At 41.8% G+C, this 19,753-nt stretch overlaps 1 protein-coding gene across 8 annotated transcripts in view; it reads right to left on the reverse strand.

The window, feature by feature from the left end:
• Nucleotides 1-19,753, reverse strand: part of GPM6A (glycoprotein M6A) — a 313,262-nt gene that overhangs the window by 35,489 nt on the left and 258,020 nt on the right. For 7 of the 8 annotated variants that reach the window (XM_053251765.1, XM_053251764.1, XM_053251761.1 and 4 more), the window contains one exon: nucleotides 9,015-9,207. In XM_053251765.1, the coding sequence (XP_053107740.1) occupies nucleotides 9,015-9,207 (193 nt within the window). Of the gene's footprint in view, nucleotides 1-9,014; nucleotides 9,208-14,587; nucleotides 14,696-19,753 lie in introns of those variants that run through there. The other variant, XM_053251766.1, reaches the window with a different exon arrangement.

A 19,753-nucleotide genomic window follows, 5' to 3' on the forward strand; every position in this document is an offset into this window, starting at 1 on the left:
CCAACCCAAAGTGGGGGGGGGGAGAGGGTGAGAGATATGCTTGTACAACAACCAAGGGTACTTTCACACAACCCAAAATGTTCCTTATCTGGGCCAACGAAAACTCTTCTGGAGTTCATTTTGTGAAATACCTATTCACTAAATAGTCCTTAAAGGGAAGTATCTAGGGGAAGGTAAGTGCAAGGGATGACTTCAGAACGACACACTTAATAAAGATACAATTGGCTGTTCTCAGCATGTTAAGCAAAGATACCTTTCAAATGGTTTATGCCTACACAAAATGGTTTATGCCTACATGATAAAATGGTATAATGTCTCAGAATAATCAAGGGATTTCCAATAGTTCTATTCTGCAGGAATAAATCATCTGCATCTGCATCTTTTAAGAGATTTTCCAAATGGAGCTCATCACAGGTTGTGGCCTTTAATCATTTCATTTCAATGTATTGAATTAAAAGGAGCAATAGTATTCGGCACACAAAGAATTTTGATTAGCACATTAGTTGATTATTTAGAAATTGCTGCTTCTGCATCTCTCATGATTATACATTTAATGCAGCTAAGAAATAATAGAGGCACGTGGCTATTGAGCCATTTCTGGGTTGACTATGCTCTAAAAGGATTAAAGGCTGGGGAATCCTGAAGCTATTATATGGGATAGGCTTAAACTGTTGTGCTTTCCAATCATGGGTGATGAAAAATTACAAATCAGACAGCATGAAATTAAAAAGTTTTTTAAGCAAGCTACATTATAGTGAGTGGAAATGTACTATAAGCAAGGAAAGAGATGCATTGGTTGAAGAAAATACACACATGCATCCTTACCCATGCTCCTCTCATAAAACTCTAATTGCTGTCAAAAACAAAACAAAACAAAACACCATTCACATGTCATATACTATAGGTTCCTACAGTAGAAGTTAAGTGAAAGAAAGGGATTATAAACACTGGAGCAACAGAGCTACTAGACAAAGGCCTAGTTCTAACTGAAATAATGCATTTGTATCTGGGCTGCAAGTGGGGGACAGAATGATCTTCCATATAAAAGGAAATTTCCTGCACTATAGAAAACTTCATGTCAGGGGAAAGACCAGACTAGAATCCTTCTTCCTCACATCAAGCGTTCTATGTGGAGAAAACAACATCTGGCTCAGGCTTCCAGCACTGGTGCAAGAGGGATATTTCCTACTAGAGAAGCAGCACTCTTGCTTCAGCACAAATGGAAGCCCTTAGGAGTGCTAGTCAAGCAGCTTTTTAAGCTCATAATGATGCTGGGGCCAGTGGTCCCCGCCCCCCGCCCCCCGCCCCTCCACCCTACCACTCCCAGTTCACTTTTCCTCGCCAGCTGGCCTGGTTGGTGCTTTCCCTAACTGCCCACCAGCGGTGCTTTCCCTCGCCGGCTGGCCTGGCCGGCACTTTCTCATTCTCCCCACCACTGTTTCCTCCCCTACCCGCCCACTCTCCCCATCCTCATCGCCACCACTGTCATTATCTCCTGCCTGCCTGCACCTTCTCCCGCCAGCCCCTGCCTTCTCTGGCCATCAGCCAGCCGGCTGGCCTTCTCACGCCCACCTGCGCCGTCGTTTGCCTGCCACCACTGTTATTTCCTGGCCCACCGGCCAGATAGCTACCGTTGCCGCCGCCACCACCATCCCCCCCCCCCCCGTCACTATCCAGCAGCTCTCCAAACTATCGTGAGAGCTTTCAGGCATGGGATTAGCTACGGGTATGCCTTAGCGAATTATATATAAAGAAGAAGATACTGCTACGTGCCTGTAGTAAATGTATTTTGCAAGGTATTGAACATTAATCATGACTGAGTTTCTCTGATGTCAGTGGCTCCATTCAAATGTCACACACAGGAGTCTAACCAGCTCATCATGCCCACAGCTCTATGGAAAGCAGGACACCCAGCACCATACTGATCTCCTCACCAGAGGTCTCATTTCCACTGCCATTTTTAAGAAAATACAAAACTGCAGGCATCCTTTCTGATCTACAGAAGAGGGCTCCTACTGTTTCTAACCATCTCCACATCCCAGTGCAAATGACAGAAGACCCGCTTCTCTCCTAAAACCTCTGCCTGAGTGCCAGAAAAGGATCTGAAGGGATTGGTGTGGTGACCACAAATAATAGCTGGCTAGTGAGCTAAGCCTAAATTTGTGGGTCCCTGGTCATGCAGAAACATCATTCTCTGCATAACCCCTGCTAACTGGGCAAAGAGGCACCTTTTAACATGGTGATTCTCTATATATAGCAGGGGGAGAGTAAATGGCCCTATCTACCCCCAGCACAGTACTTCCAGTGACTGTTGCTGGTGTCTATCTTACGTTTCTCTTTAGAATGTGAGCCCTTTGGGGACAGGGTACCATCTTATTTGTTTGTTATTTCTCTGTGTTAACCGAAATAAAAACAAGTTAAAATAATAGACATAGCAATACCAGGGGATAGCAGAATAGGAAAAAAAGAAATAGAAAGAATCACAAAATACAAAGATCTACAAATTGAAATTGAAAGGCTGTGGCAGAAAAAGACCAAAATAATCCCAGTGGTAATTGGCGCCCTGGGTGCAGTTCCAAAAGACCTTGAAGAGCACCTCAACACCATCAGGGCCACAGAAATCACCACCAGCCCATTACAAAAAGCAACTTTACTGGGAACAGCCTATATTCTGCGACGATATCTATAACAACAGCAACAACATTGACAATAAAATTCAGCCATCCCAGGTCCTTGGAAAGGACTCGATGTCTGGATAAAACAAACCAGTCAATAACACCTGTCTAACTGCGTAAATAAATAAATAAATAAATAATTTAATCCTGGTTCTGAGTGACTGTAATGAGATAAAGTTTTATGTAGTTTAAAGAATGTATAGTGCTATGTGGTTGTTTGGGTTTGGAATGTTATCTGGATAAGAAGAGATTAAAGCCCACACTTTGGCTGCATTCAGGCATCACATGGAAACAGAGTTACAGGTGACCAGGGTTCATGTAATTGCATGTCTGAATGCAGTTTGGACCCTAACTGAGGTTTCAGTCACCAAACTCCAATTTGAACTCTCGGTTGGAAGTGAGGTTCGCTGCTTGGGCCTTTGGTTTGTGGCTGCCTCCATTATGTCTGAATGCAGAACTAGAGTCTTCCCTGGGACCAGAATTGAGGGAAGGAAACTCCTCCCTCTCTCCATCCTGATTGGCTGCCACAGCTGTCCATCTATCAGAGGAGGATGCCCGGCAGCCAGCTTCCTCTTCTCTCTGCAGTTTCACAGACTAGTGCTTATGTTTCTCTGCAGTTTCACAGGCTAGTGCTTATGTCTGGATTCAGACAGGTAAGTGCATGCGTGGGGGAATGGAACTGGGGATCTCGGTTCTGTGTTATGTCTGAATACGACCCACAAGAGTCCAGAAGAGAAAAGCCTGCAGCCAAGACTTAGAACCCCTAGTGGAGAGTGGGGTGCAGTTTAAAAATGTTCAGTTAGGAAGCCGTTAAGAGTTCAGTAGTTGAAGTGAGCAGTTGATTCACTGTGTAAAAGTGTCTGATATACAGCCTAGTGAAAAGGTTGGAGTTGTTGTCCTGTGTAACACATGTTTAAAGGAGACCAGCTGTGTAAGCTGTGAAGAGAAACAGTTTAAAAACAAAATCTCTATTAAAGCTGTACTGTATATGCATGAAGTGTATGGAAAGCTTCTGTAGCAATCATACAGTTCTGTAACTAAGCAAGTAAACTACCCTACTGTGATGACTCCCATGGGGGTCATGAAGGAGGATTCCTCAGATGAAGACCCAGAGCAGGGGGAGCAGGCTGAAACTCCGGTTGACCCTGCAGAGCCAGAGCTGACAGGCCTGCAGGGCGCTCTGCCTCCTCCTCTCCCTCCTCCTGATGGAAGCCTCCGAGGCTGCTGAGGTCGAGGTGCCTGCCCCAGATCCTCAGCAGCGACACTTGGCCAGAGTACAGGCTCAGAGGGAGGGATGCTGTAGGTCAGAGAGGCTGGCCAGAAGGAACAGGTGTCCCAGCTCTGGCCTGGCCACATCTCCCTGACAAGGCCCAGCTGCAGTGATGGGCGGGGCTCTCACCACACTGCCTATTTAAAGCAGCCTGAAAGCTGGCTCTGTGCTGGAAATATCATCCGTGGTGACCAGCCCTACCGTGAGCAACCCTGACCTAGAAATCTGGACTTCTTTGTTGTTGTCTGACCCCAATTCATGTTTACCCCTGATCCTGTTGAATTCCCAGTGTTTGACTTCTGGCAATGTTTCTGACTACTCTCTGTTCCTGTCTGTCGGCTCTCCCTTCCCCTCTGAAAAGAGTGGTTTTTGCAGCTGCTGGACAGTCAGCCAAGGCAAGTCATTACACCTACTTTCTAAGTAGAGAACATAAGAATTATAATTAATAAACTTCTATTTTATTCATTTTTACATAATCTGTGAGTAACTTAGTCTGTACCCCTACACCTACAACACCACATTACTTCAGAAGACCATTATACACTTAGATCCTAATCCCATATAGTCACACAGAGATTTCACATGGTGACAGTAAAATAAAGTAACACTGAGGAATAAAAATCATAAAATAAATTCAAACAAGTGCATGTAACTCACAACAGTTACATTCATGAGCTTCGGTTTCATTCATTCTCTGTTCCTCCTTTTCACATGGAAGTGGAAGAAATTTTAAATTTCTGTTCTTGGTTTAGAATAAATCAGGATTTTCTGTGATGGCCAAGCCCAGAAAATCACCATTTGTTCTAACCAGAGTTTGTAAACAAGCCAGGATTCAATCCCAGTTTCTTCTGATTGGGTTGCAAATTATGTCTAAACTTTGGTTAGAACAAACTGGAATTTTCTGGATTAAGATCTCACAGCAAATCCAAGCAAATCTCACAGCAAATCCCAGTTTGTTTTAAAACAGGACCAGAAGTACATGTTTAATTTAATGTGCATGTGTGTGTGCACAAATACAAACACACACTTCATCTTTTAAGATGCATTTTTTACAAGGCAGCATACAAAAGAATTAAAACAAAAATAGAGATTACACAATCTATAATGAAAGAACAAACAACACCAAAACTATTAAGGTCAGCATAAAATCCATCTGTGTAATACCAGCATAAAAATAGTTGGTTAAAAGTTTGGTAAAATAAAAATGTTTTTACAGTTCATTTAAAAACAGAAATCATGGGGGCCCACTGTATCTCTCTGAGGAGGAAATTTCACAGTTTTGTCACCACCAGAGAAAAGCCCTATCTCTGGCACCCATAAAACAAATGTAAATAAGAGATGGGCCAGAAAGCCAGGTCTGAGATGTGGGACTTAATGCCTGGGTAGAGTCATATAGAAGACCACCTAATGGCGCAGTAGGGAAGCAACCTGCCTAGAGAGCAAGAGGCTGTTGGTTTGAATCCCCCCTGTTGTATTTCCCAGAATATGGGAAACTCCTATATCGGGCAGCAGCAACAAAGGAAGGTGCTGAAAGGGATAATCTCATACTGCTTGGGAGATGGCAATGGTAAACCTCTCCAGTATTCTACCAAGAAAACCACATGGCTCTGTGGTCACCAGGAGTCTACACCAACGGCACAACCAACCAACCAACTAGACTCATATAGAACTTCTACCACTTATGTGTGAAGGGCAGAGAGAACATGTCAGCCCAAAGCTAGTTAAACTCATGTGGAATCAGCATTAATCCTGGGCCAATGAAACTCAAGTGTTGCATATTGTTCTTGGGTGAGTTCAGATGAACAGCAACCACTATACGTGAGGAGGATGGGATCTCATCAAGAGCATGCCCTATCCGATGTCACTGAAGGATGTCCCAACGTGCTGACGGGATGTCCTTTAATAACATGAGAGGGGCAATTCCAAAACCTTGGAATGCTGTTTGGATGAATGTGTACACACAAACTTACCCTCATACTCCTACTATAAAAAAATAAAAAATCCTATGCCTCCTCCAAGGAGCTCAGGGTGACATAGAGAGTTCTCCTCCATCCTTATATCATCACAACAAGCCCATGAAGTAGGTTAGGATGAGAGAAGGTAATTGGGCCAAAATTACCCAACAAGATTCATGACTGAGCAGGGATTTGCACTTGGAAAAAAATAATACTATGCTCTCTCCAAAGAGCTCAGGGTGACATAGATAGTTCTCCTACAGGGGCGGATCCACCACTGGGTGGACGGGTTCAAAAACCCGGGCTGCCACCAATCAGGGGCCACGAGTGCGCCCCCCCCCACATACCCCGCATCTGACATCAGATGCAGGGGGCATTATTTCGCGCTGGCCCCATCTGGAACTAAAATTGGTCCGTGCCGCTATGGCAGCGTGGCTGGAGTGACTCTCCCTGACTTAAAGGCAGGAAGAGCCACTCCTGGTCTCGCTGCCAACGCAGCAGGGCCAATCGATCACCTTCCCAAACAGGGTTGCGTGGCCTCATTTGGGAGGGAGACTGCTGCATTGGCAGCACAGCCGGAACAGTTCTGCCTGCCTTTAAGGCAGGGAGAGTCAGTCTGGTCCGCACTGCCCAACGCAGCATGGGCTGATCTCCCTTCCAAATGGGGCCTCGTGGCCCCGTTTGGGAGGGAGACCCCCCCCACATCTGACATCAGATGTGGGTGCATGGCTAGCCAGCCCCCTGCATCTGACATCAGACTCAGGGGCAGGGCTAGGGGGCATGGCGGCAGCCGCACACGGGCTGCTGCCAGCCTCCCTACACTCCTGTTCTCCCCATCCTTTTATCATCACAACAAGCCTGTGAAGTAGGTTAGGATGAGAGATGGTAACTGGGCCAAATATACCCAACAAAATTCATGAATGAGCAGGGGTTTGCACTTGAATCTACACAGTCCTAGTCTGATAGTCTAATACTATAACCATTGGCTTCCTTGTTATCTGATCTTGGCAAATATCATCAGCAGGACCTGAAGCAGCTTTTTGAGTGTACAAAACATTTCACATGCATTATCTTAACAATGTCGTTAAAACAGTCCTGTAAGGTATCATCATCATATTGCTGCTGGAGAGCTGAGACTGAGGGGGAGTGGCTTGCCTAAGTCCACCTGGTGATTCATGGTAAAGCTGAGATTTGAATGAGGGAAGTTCCAATTCATAGCTCAGTCTCTTAGCCACTACACAAGGAGATTCTTTGGGCATAAATTAGATTTTAAACTGGTTAATACTTTTAACCGGTTTAATACAAATTACTGATAAATAGTCTCTGACATTTACTATGTTCCTTGAAAAATATTTCATGTATAGTTCTGATAAAATGTGATGAGCTTAACCTGGATAAAATGTGATAACCTTAAAGCTTTGATTTACTAAGTTGCTTCTGCAGCAATGGCTATCCAGAGACTCATTACTATAGAGTCTAGAAAAATGAATAATCTTTCATTCATCAATAAACTAGAGCCTTAGCTAAATCAGTTTTAGTATTCTAAATGTGAGTCTAAAAATATAACCCAACATTTAACAGCAGCAATATAAAAAATATAAAGAGCACCAATTATGAAGCAAGCAAGTTATGATACATGTATTGCCCTCAACTCCAAATCCTTGAGAGTATTCTCTCCTAAAGGAATATCTTAATTCTGTTGCATTTCACAGTGGCTTTCTCCATAAACATATTGCTTATATATTCAACATTAATGCTAATTGCTTTGTGCTGAAGCAAACAAACCTATCACTATTTACAGAATGCACATTTGATGAGTTAAGATATTACTTTATGAGCCAAGATCCTAAACACATTCCTCTATAAAGTCCTACTTAATTTAATAAGAAACATCATTTGTTTGCTTTAAATGGGATTTAAATGTTTCATTTAAATGAAAAACGCTTAAATAATTTACTAACTGTAACTATTTAACCCACTTAATCAAATTAATTAATGGGCGAGGCCAAAGCAAAATGGTAGAGCACATACTTTGCATGGAGAAGATTCCGGGTTCAGCCTCTGGCATCTCCAGCTAGGTTGGAGAAAGACCCCCTGGAGAGCTACTCCCAGTCACTGTAGAGAATACTGATCTAGATGAACCAATGGTCTAACTCAGTTTCATATGTTCAAAACAGTAATGAAACATATCTTAATCTTTTACATAATACTGGATGTACTCAGTTCAGTTGCAGATACATAACACTCTTGTGGTAGCGAGCATGAATTGTCTCCTTTGCTAAGCAGGGTACACCCTGGTTTGCATTTGAATGGAACACTACATGTGAGTACTGCAAGATATTCCTTTCAGGGGATGAGACCATTCTGGGAAGATTACCTGCATGCTTGCATGCAGAAGGTTCCAAGTTCACTTCCTGGCATCTCCAAGAGGGGGCTGAGTGAGACTCATGCCTGCAACCTTGGAGAAGCTGCTGCCAGTTTGTGTAGACAGTACAGAGCTAGATGGACCAGTAGTCTGACTCAGAATAAGGTAGCTTCCTATGTTCCTGTGTCAAGTTTACATAATATTGTAAGTTTACATAATATTTTGTAGAATGGAAATAAACAGAAGTACTTTTAGAAATGTTTCGGTACTTCTAAGGTACCTAAGGTAGAAGGTAGCAATGTTTTATGTTCACCTAAAGTTGTGTATTCTATTCACTTTGCCATTAAACATTTTGGGAGGTACACATGTATTGGTATCTCTTTTTTTGTTTCAGTAAAAAGCAAAAACACAAAAAGATAAAATGAACCACACTGACTAAAATTAATCCGCTTCATCAGATCTGGAAAAGTTTGTTCATGATTTAAGTTATTTTAAGGATAATCCAACAGACACATTTATAAAGGAAAAAAAGATATTCTGTTTATTAATTATTGGAAGAATGTTACTGATCAGATTTACCCTCACACATTTTTCTTTGATTTAAAATATATTGTCTTTTTTCTTTCTTTTTCTCCCTGAAAAACATATATAATATTCCTTTTCTTTGACTTTTGTGATGTTTACTAGATGTTCTTATTAAATGTAATCAATATGTTTAAAACAACAACAACAAACAAACAGCAACTTACATGGTAAAGACATCAATCGTGTCCCCAGCAGCTCTTGCCATCTCAAAGTAGTTCTGAAGAATGGTGACAGTTCCCGAGAGGGCTTCATGACCACAGCCGCAGAAGAGGGCAACCCCAGCATACAGCAGGATGGTGGCAATCAGTGAGGCATAGGGAATGCCCCCCAAGCACTTGATGCAGCACTCAAAGCAACCTGAAGAAAGCAGTGGGGAGGAAAGAGAGAGTATTTTAATACATTTTAATTTTCTTCTCCCCCAAAGCCCTTCAGCATCATTTTTGTGGTCATGTAGATTATGTATACACTTGTAAACTCAAGTCTGCAGGGAGTCTGCTAAGCCTAAGCAAATAAACAGGGTTCACAGCATTCTATTTGAATGGTGTTTTTTTAAGCTGAGAACATACATTTATGAATTACTGATAGTATTTGATGCTATTAGTTTACATAAAGCTATTAAACACTGTACACATGCACAACCTGGCCTTATTCAGGTAGAGTTGCCAAATCAGTGTAAATTTGGTTTTGGAATCCCGGTGAATGGGATGGGAGACATCATGGGGTTTTCCCCTATGCAATATATGGGCAATCAAATGCCAAAGACAGACAGAATGGCATAGTTCATACACTATATGCACGGTTGCTAGCTATAAACTTTGCCTACTCAACAACAGAATGGATTACATCATCAGCCTCCACAGAAACAATACCTGTAGCATATTAATGGTGGCAGTGGCCAATAAGTGAATGAGCCCTCCTCATTCACATTGTGACAGATGGGAAGTACAGATGGGAAGCTCTATCCAGGTTGTGATGGAGTATGAAAATAAGGGCCATTGATTCTATAGAGTTTTAGTGTTCTGAAGATTTAATAATCCATTACAAAGGAAGGTGTCTGGAAATTCCACTTTTCATCTTTATTGTCTATATAAATAGCTGAAAAATCAGGAGTGGCCACTGTGCAACTTCAGATCTCTTCCTGAGTTTCCTGATTCTTTAATATTGTTGTTGTTGTTGTTGTTGTTGATTATTACATTTTTATACTGCCCCATCCAAAGGCTCTGGGTGGTGCACAACAACAAAACAAAAAACAATCATTTAACAACATAAAACAATATAAAAGAAAATTAAAACAGTAAAAAAAAAATAGTTAAAAACATTCAAGAACAATTTAAAAACCTTGGAAAGCCAGACCAAACAAATAAGTTTTAAGGTCTCTCCTGAAGGCCAACAAGTATCCCAAACCATGAATTTCTGCCAGGAGTGCATTCAACAATCCAGGAGCAGCTACAGAGAAGGCCCAGTTCTGAGTCACCAGCAGACATACCAGTGGTACCTGGAGATGGACCTCCAGATGATCTTAATGTAAATTGGGTATCATAGAGCCCCTGGTGGCGCAGTGGTAAAACTGCCGCCCTGTAACCAGAAGGTTACAAGTTCGATCCTGACCAGGGGCTCAAGGTTGACTCAGCCTTCCATCCTTCCGAGGTCGGTAAAATGAGTACCCAGAATGTTGGGGGCAATATGCTAAATCATTGTAAACCGCTTAGAGAGCTTCGGCTATAGAGCGGTATATAAATGTAAGTGCTATTGCTATTGCTATTGCTATATAGAAGATAGCGCTCTCTAAGGTAAACTAGACCTAAGCCGTTCAGGGCTTTAAAGGTAATAACCTGTACTTTGTATTTTGCCTGGACACATATCAGCAGCCACTGCAACTGTTTAAGTACAGGCATAATATGGCTCTCTGGGTTGCCCCAGAGACCAATCTGACTGCCACATTCTGAACTAACTGAAGTTTCCGGACAAAGGTAGCCCCACATAGAGCACATTGCAATAGTCAAGCCTGGAGGTTACCAGCTAATGCACCAATTTTTCAGGTCATTCCCTTCAAGGAATGGATGCAGGTGTCGAATCAGCTGAAGCTGATGGAAGGTGCTCCTGCCATAGACTCCACCTGAGAAACCAGGATGAGACTTGCATCCAAGAGCATTCCTAAGCTGTTTACCTGTTCCTTCTGGAGGAGTGTAACCCCATCCAGCACAGAAATTTCTATCTCATCCCTCAAATTCCTATCCCCTACAATGACTATCCCCATCTTACTTGGATTCAGCTTCAATTTGTTATCCCTCATCCAGCCCATTACTGCCTGCGGGCAGGCATTTAGGCAATGAATGCCATTTCATGATAATGATAACAATGATGACAAGGAGAAATAGATTTGGATGTCATCAGCATACTGATAACACCCTGCACCAAATCTCCTGATGACCTCATCCAGAGGTTTCATGTAGGTATTAAAAAGCATTGATGACAGAATGGAGCCCTGAGGGACTCCATATAATAGCTGCCGTTTCAAAGAGCAACGGTCACCAAGCTCCATTATCTGGAATCTACCCAAGAGATAGGAGTGGAACCAATGCAAAGCAGTGCCTCCTATCCCCAGCTCTCCCAGGCTATATAGAAAAATACCATGATCAATGGTATCAAAATGCCACCAAGCGATCCAAAAGAACCAGCACAGTCACTCCCTCTGTTGATTCCCTGGTAAAGGTCATCCATTAGGATAAGCAAGGCTATCTCTCAACTCCATAGCCAATTCTAAAGCCAGTTTGAAATGGGTCTAGATAATCAGTTTCCTCCAAAATCAGCTGGAGCTGGTTAGCCACCACTCTCTCAATCACCTTGTCCAACCATGGGAGATTAGAGACTGGCCTATATAACTATCCACTGCTAAGAGATCTAGGTGTGTGGAAATGTGTTGTAATATGACCAGCCAGAAGGCGGCATTTCCTTCTTCCTGACTATACTTCTTATTGAACTTGTCTCTTCCTGTTACACAATAAAGTAGTCTTAGCTGCCTTCCTCTGAACTCTCATGACATGGTGTCAGAAGTCTAAGTTTGAATCCACAGACTTTTGAAATGGCTCACTTTCCTGCACCAGAAGCTTTCACCTTTGACAATCCTGCTGCCGGCCAGAATGGAAAGAAATATTTGCTTGCTTCAGACTAGCTACAAAGCTCCTCAAAGAAGAAGGCATTGTGCAAGTAAGTTCTATTCTTTATGCTATGGAAAAGGAAGCAACAGCACCTATAAATCCTTGACCTTTACTGAAGAGGGTCAAAAGAATGACTATGAGACTGTCTTGGCTAAATTTGATGCCCATTTCATTCCAAAATGGAATGCGCTCTATATAGAGGTTTTGCTTTTATCAAAGGACACAGAGATCTGGGGAAAATATTGAAATATCATTTGTTAGAGGGCTGTATGAACTCTCTGAGCATTGTGAATATCTCTGAGATCTTCTTCCTTCTTGTCTGCTAAGAAGGCTTGTCCTTGGAATCCTGGATAAAGGGCTATCAGAGCAAATGCGACTCACAGAAAATCTAACTGTTCATAAAGCCATTGAAATGGCAAGACAATCAGAGTTAATAAAAGAACAGATCAGAGTTCCAAACTAACTACATTTATAACACCCTTTGGGAGATTCTGTTTCCAGCGCTTGCCCTTCGGTGCTCCCAAGATCTTCCAGAGGAAGATGACAGAACTCCTTAGGGGCATGAAAGCAGTCATTGTTTTCGTGATGACATTTTAGTACCTGATACACCACTAGAAGTACATGATAAAACTCTAACCCTTGTCCTAAATCTGATCTAGGAGTCCAGGCTTAAACTAAACAAAGGAAAATGCATTTTCCACCAAGCTGTTATTGAGTTCTTAGGACAAATGATTACAGAACAGGGTATGAAGACATGCCCCAAGAAAGTAAAAACCATTAGAAATTTAAAACCACATACAAAAGTCACTGCACTGAGATGCTTTCTAGGAATGGTGACTTATCTCAGTCTATACCTGCAGGACCTCTCCACAGAGACACAGCCACTAAACCTGCTACTGCCAGCCGACACATCCTGGAGCTGGGGGCAAGATCAAGAGGCCATCTTTATGAAAAGGACATTATCTCAAATGCCCCAGTTTTGCACCTCTATGATCCAAACAGGCCTACAATGGTTAGTGCTGATGCAAGCAGTTATGGACTAGGTGGGGTTCTACTCCAATTATTCAGGTTGGAGTGGATGCCGGTCACATTCTTCTCTAGGACTCTTACAGAAACAGAACAACATTATGCACAGATAGAGAAAGAATGCCTAGCCAGTGTTTGGGCATGTGAAACCTTATACAGATATTTGTGTGGTCTACCATCCTTCAGACTGTTCACTGACCACAAACCCTTGGTGACCCTAATCAAGGGGAAAGATTCTGATCAAGCACCACTACGATGCCAACGTCTTTTGATAAGAATGATGAAGTTCAACCCAATAGCTGAATATGTTCCAGGGGTAAAGCTGATACTTGCAGACGCCTTATCATGTAGTCCCATACAGCAGTAAAATTCCTAAAGGAGGAAGTACAAGCTTACGTTGATGGAGTACAGAAACATCTTCACAGAAACTTCTGACAAGCAGCTTCTTCAGATCAGAACAGCTACTCAACATGATCCAGAACTTCAGGAGGTCTTACAGTATATCAGAAATGGGTGGCCTGAGTATATCAATGACACTTCAGAGCTATCTAAGCGATACTTTGGTGAACGTGGCCAACTCAGTGAATCAGATGGATTAATAACAAAAGGATATTGTATTGCTGTGCCACGAACAATAAGGAAAGAAATCCTAGACCTTATTCACCAAGGCCATCAGCGCTTAACCAAATGCCGTGAGCATGCCAAGCAGACAGTATGGTGGCCCAGTATAGGAAATGAACGACCAAGGTCTCATCTTGTGATTTGTGCAGAAGGAATAGACCAACCCAACGAAAAGGGTTTTTAATTACCACAACCTTGCCTCCTTGACCTTGGAACAGACTTGCAGCAGACCTGTGTGAATGTCAAAGCCGACACTACTTGATCATCATAGACTATTTTTCCAGATATATTGAGATACTTTCCTTGTCCACTACCACATGTGGCAGCATTGTTACACAACTGATGAACACCTTTGCCCATTTTGGCATCCCAGAAGAGCTCATGACAGACAATGCGCCTCAGTTCACAGCAGCAGAATTCAAGCTCTTTTGCGCATCATTTAACTTTAACCATGTTACTACAAATAATCACTACCCTCAGGCAAATGGGGAAGCAGAGAGGGCAGTAAAGACTACTAAGAAAATTTTGCACCAGGATGATCCACATCTTGCTCTCCTGAGCTACATTTCCACACCATTGATAGCTACTGGATGTAGCCCAACAGAACTGTTTACGGGCAGACAAATCAGAACACCAGTTCCAACCCTAGAGAAAAATCTGGCTCCAAAGTGGCCTGATCTGCACAAAGTGGCATCTTCAGATTGCAAAGCCAAGGACAGCTATGGCCGTTTCTACAGTAGGCAACAGTCAGTACAACCACTACTAAACTTAGAGCCTGGAAACAGAGTCTATATAAAACATGATGGAGAAAAGTCATGGCAGACTCCTGCTACAGTTGTTGTTATTATTATTACTTACTACATTTTTATACCACCTTTCTGCCTTGACAAAGGCACCCAAAGCAGTTTACAATATTAAAAGAAGCAAATTACAGAATGTTAATAAAAGTTTGTCTCAGGCTGTTGGTCTTTTCAGGAGCTGAGGACAAGAGCTCCCTGGCCTGGGTGCCTCCTTTCTTGCCTTCCTCTCAGGGCACACTGGTCTTTCCATACCTCTGGGAAGGTGGGGGAGGGGCTGCCCCAACGGTCCTCACAGGCCAGAGCTGGTCTCTATGGGGCCCAATGTTATGCTCTCCCCTGGCCTGGCACCTCAGTTGAAGAGAGGAGAGAAACACCCAGACCATGTTCAGTCGAGACGGATAATGGAACATTTAGCAGAGATCGCAGATATCTCCTTGTCATATTTATTTTTATTTATTGTTGAATTTATATACCGCCTTTCATTAAAAACAATCTCAAGGCAGTTTAAAAAGTTAAAAAACATACAATAAAATGACAATAAGAATATTAAGCTAAAAATATAAAAACAAACCAAATTTAAAATCTATAAAATACAAGCATATATTAAAAATACATATCTGAGAATGTACAACCTTCAGATGAGGAAACAGCATCTGCAACCCCAAGTTACTCTATAGGGACTATGCCAGGGCCAGCCACCAAAAATGACATTGATACCAGTGCTCCATTCACTACTTGTTCTGGTCAAATTATCCAGAAACCCCTAAAGTTTCAAGAAGAGTAATAGACCTACAAATTTCCAACTGTTAAGATATACTGTTTAATAATAATTGTTGTTGTTGGTTTAAGAAAGGGGAAATATGTGTAGAATTGTGTTGTAATATGGCCAGCCAGTAGGTGGCACTTCCTTCTTCCTGCCTATACTTCTTGTTGAACTTCCAGTTACACAATAAAGTAGTCTTAGCCCATAATAGCTGCCTTCCTCTGAGCTCTCATGACACTAGGGAAGGCTTCTTGAGAAACAGTTGTAACCATTGAACCCTGTTTATTTGCTTAGGCTTAGCAGACTGTCTGCAGACTTGCATTTACAGGTGTAAACATAATATCCTATCCTCCCTGAATGATACCTTAATGATATTAACTAGGACACCTCCAACAACTTCCCTGCTACATAGAATCAGCCAAGTCAGGTAAGGATCCAGATAACAGGTGATAGGCTGCATCTGCAAGCAGTTTGTCCACATCCTCAGGAATCACACATTGAATGTGATCCAATTGAATACTGCAAGAAGGAAAGCTGGACACCCCCTTAATAGACTTTGTCAAAATCGTGGAGTCCAAGTTGGCCTGAATACAGGATATTTTATCTGCAACTCCTCATAATTTATAACTCTGGGATAACTCATAGGAACATAGGAAGCTGTCACATACTGAGTCAGACCATTGGTCTATCTAGCTCTGTATTGTCTTCACAGACTGGCAATGGCCTTGGAGATGCCAGGGAAGGAACTTGAAACCTTCTGCTCTTCCCAGAGCAATTCCATCCGCTAAGGGGAATATCTTACAGTGCTCACACTTCTAGTCTCCCATTGAAATGCAACCAGGGCAGACCCTGCTTAGCTAAGGGGACAAGTCATGCTTGCTACCACAAGACCAGCTCTCCTCTCCTAAGAGATTCTCGGGATATCTCTTTTGAATGTGATTCTGCAGACGCAATGTGCACAGACCAGAATTGGTTGCTGCATGCACCACTGCTGCAAAAATCTTCAAATGGGCTCTATAATTCAATCAAATTTGAGCAGAGTTCTCCTCCACTTGCATTCCAGTCACCCATATTACTGTTAAGCCCCCATAGCTCCTCTGGGTACTAAGGGGGCCTCTCTTACAGCAAGTTGGAAGGGATGCTTAGGAGCTATCATGTCTACTGCCCTGGTGAGTCTTCAGTTTAGCTCCTTGCAATTCCAGTTCTTGGCATCCTCCTCCATTTTTATTATTCTATGACTGTTGCTGACCATTCCTCTGGCCTTAATCTCTGCTTCAGTGTTCTCCTTTCTCAGGCTTGGTTTGCCTCCAGCCATGTTTCTGGTTCAACTGTGCTTCTGCCCCAATACTACGGACTCCTAATGCAATGTTGCAAGTTACACTGAGTCACAGCATGTTCATAATCAAGGGTACATTATATGGGTGATTGCATAGGAAGGAAAGGGTTTGTGAAGGAAACCAGAATTTGAAAATGTAACTCGAGTAGTATAAAGTGACTTAGAATATGTTTCCATTATCGCAAAAATAGCCTTAACTTACTTTATTGTATGAAACCTGGCTTGTTAGAGATACTGAATTTTTTCTTTTCCACATTCTTAACCACATGAACAAAAATATAGTCATTAGGTAGATACAACTAGAAGCCCTGTTGCAACTATATACAGCCACTGAAAAAGAGCGGGTACAGAGTTAACAAGCCCCGAGAGTTCTATATTTGATGTTCCCATTTCTATATCTTTAAACAAGATCATTTTGATCAACCACAAAGATTGCTCCATACTGAATAAGAGTGATCCTCAGCATTTAGCTCAGTAGCATTTAGTCCAATATTTTGTGTTTGCCATTGCCCAGTAGGGGAACAGTACAGGAAATCAAAATTACCCTATTAATTTAATTATTATTTAACTATCCCGATCTATCTCCAGTACAGCAGCCCTCCAGTGATTGTTGCTGGTGGCTGCACTATGTTTCTTTTAGATTGTGAGCCCTTTTGGGACAGGGAGCCTTCTTTCTTTCTTTCTTTCTTTCTTTCTTTCTTTCTTTCTTTCTTTGTAAAACACTTTGATAACTTTTGTTGAGAAGCAGTATATCAATATTTTTTATTCGTTCATTCTAATATTTATGCCTGACCAACTCTCAAGCCCAATGGAAATGGCCTCACTGCCATTATTATAAAGGGAAGAGCATATGATGGTCATCATGCACACTGAAATAAATTAGCTTAAGCATGCTTACTTCTTTGTTGGATGGTGATCAATGAGTATTATGTCAAACTATTCATCAGCAGGCAAAGTGACTCCATGCTTTTAAATTTGATCCAATCCAGATGATGGCCTAATCCAACCAGCCTAATCTAGACCCTGAAACAAGACCATTTCTTTCTTTACATGGTCAATTAAAACAAATAGTTCACAATTGGTCTTTCCTGTTTACTATTTCTGGAAGATATTCTCTTGTCTTCCTGACACAATTAAAAGAGGAGTGCATCTGGACTGGCTCTGGGTTGGCAAACTCTCATTTAATTGTAGGTTAACTTTCAGAAATGTGATTTCAATGCTCTAATGATCCAAGTTAATTTACTTCTGCTAATTAAGTGCCAAAAGCAAATCGGGTGGGGGGGGGAACACACATCAAGATCCAATCTGTTGCAACAAAGACCCTAGGCCAAATATGAGGAGCTATCCTATATCCCCTTCTCAATTTTAAAGTGACATTCTGATAAATGGAATTGATTTTTGCTTCTTAATAGTCATTTGTTTATTTGCAGGGGAAAGTGGCTGGCAACCGTCACCATTATGAAGATGAATATAAGAAATAAAATCTGAAGTTTGAGGGTTTTTTAAAAAAATTCCTTTAAAAATGAATTATTATTTTTTTTTGACAAGTTTATTATATACAGTAGGACCAGCTTTAGGTTTGAGGGGACCCTGACCAAAGTTCACTCTGGTGACCCCTCCTATGTTGGCTCACCTCATCCATCAGAGGAAATAGTAGTGGGCACCAGCAGTGATGTTTTTGTCAACACCATGGGTTGGCCATGGTGGGTTTGCCTGGCAATGAGAGACAGCAGCTCTCAGCAACAAATGATGGATGAAGTCATCATTTTAATTTAATTATCCCATAATTAAATTTGCTCTCAATACAGCATCGCTCAAGAGACATACTACTTTGGAGACAATGTGGAAGCATTAAAATGGAGGCTCCAGTCATGCTGGAACTGAGAGGAGCATCAGCAGGAATGAGGGGGAAACATATAAAGGGCACAATAGCAGGGCAGGCATCAGTGCAAGAAGAATGTTTTGGGGTGCAGTTCCCCAGCATTTGCTCAAAGATGTCATGCAACCCTGATATATAGAATGGACTGGCAAAATACAGGTCCTGAGTTCAGATTCACATTTGTATAATATTTCAGGTGTTCAAAGTGTTTCTCTGGTCTTTTATTGTAATTCTTACAACGGCTCTGTAAATTAAGTGAGTATTGTTCTTGAATTTCCTGGGGCCTGGGGCTGCAAGAGAATGGCTTGTCTAAAGCCACTTGTGAGTTCATGGAAGACTCAAGGACTTCCTGATTCACAACTCCATTTCTTAGATACTATGCCACACCATGTTAAGATGAAACAATTAAATGTTAAAGGAACACAGAGTTACAACACTTACATTCTGATTCTACTAAGCAGGTTTGTTTGTTTTTTAAATGGGCAAATGGGCAAGAAATGTGCAGTTCCAAAAAAGAAGAAGGGGGGAAACGTGCAGTTAAAGAATATTTGTGCAGTTAAAAATTAAGTCATACAAGACTCATATTATATTAAATTATATTAAAAGTGACTGATAGCGGTGATCAAGGTAAAGCAAGCAGTCCCGCTTCGTTAGAACCCAAACCCTGATTAAGTGTACCCATTTCTCTTCTCCTGCTTGCCAAAGTCTTCACCAATGAATCCAACACTCTTCTGCAATAGTGCTGTCAAATTCCCAACTCTGAAGATCTTTTCCACTTTTTGTAGGCTTCTAAATGTCATGTAAGTTACTCTAGGCAACAAAGTATGTGTGCACAAATAAGAAAAACACACAGGTGTGTATTGTTGTAGCACACATTACACACTCGAATTACACTTATGCGGTTTCCTTTTTTAAAGTCCTGTTATTAAAATTATGGGGAGGGACAGTCAGATTATGGCTCGCATTCTCTAAAACTGTATTTACTGCAGTGGGATTATACAGAACGAGTTCAAGACTGCATTCCAGTAGCAAGGCAATGCAACATGTTACAATCAGTGCATGTAGGGGCTTCCCCGTTCACTTTCAGGAGCTGGAAAATACTCTTCTAATGCAGTAAGGAATCCCTGTGAATATGTGGAGAACTTCCTTCTTCAGAAGAAAACAGCAGACTTTTCTTTGCACGATAGACTTTTCATTGTGGTCCTTATCTCCAATCACAAAATTTAATTTAGCTTATTTTTATGGACACTTCTGTATTAATGAATATGAGAACCCTGTGATTACAGTTCCCAAATCTTCAAATTAAAAATGAGGGAGGAT

Source organism: Hemicordylus capensis, chromosome 5 (assembly GCF_027244095.1).
Source record: "Hemicordylus capensis ecotype Gifberg chromosome 5, rHemCap1.1.pri, whole genome shotgun sequence".
In the NCBI taxonomy this organism is placed as follows: Eukaryota; Metazoa; Chordata; class Lepidosauria; order Squamata; family Cordylidae; genus Hemicordylus; species Hemicordylus capensis.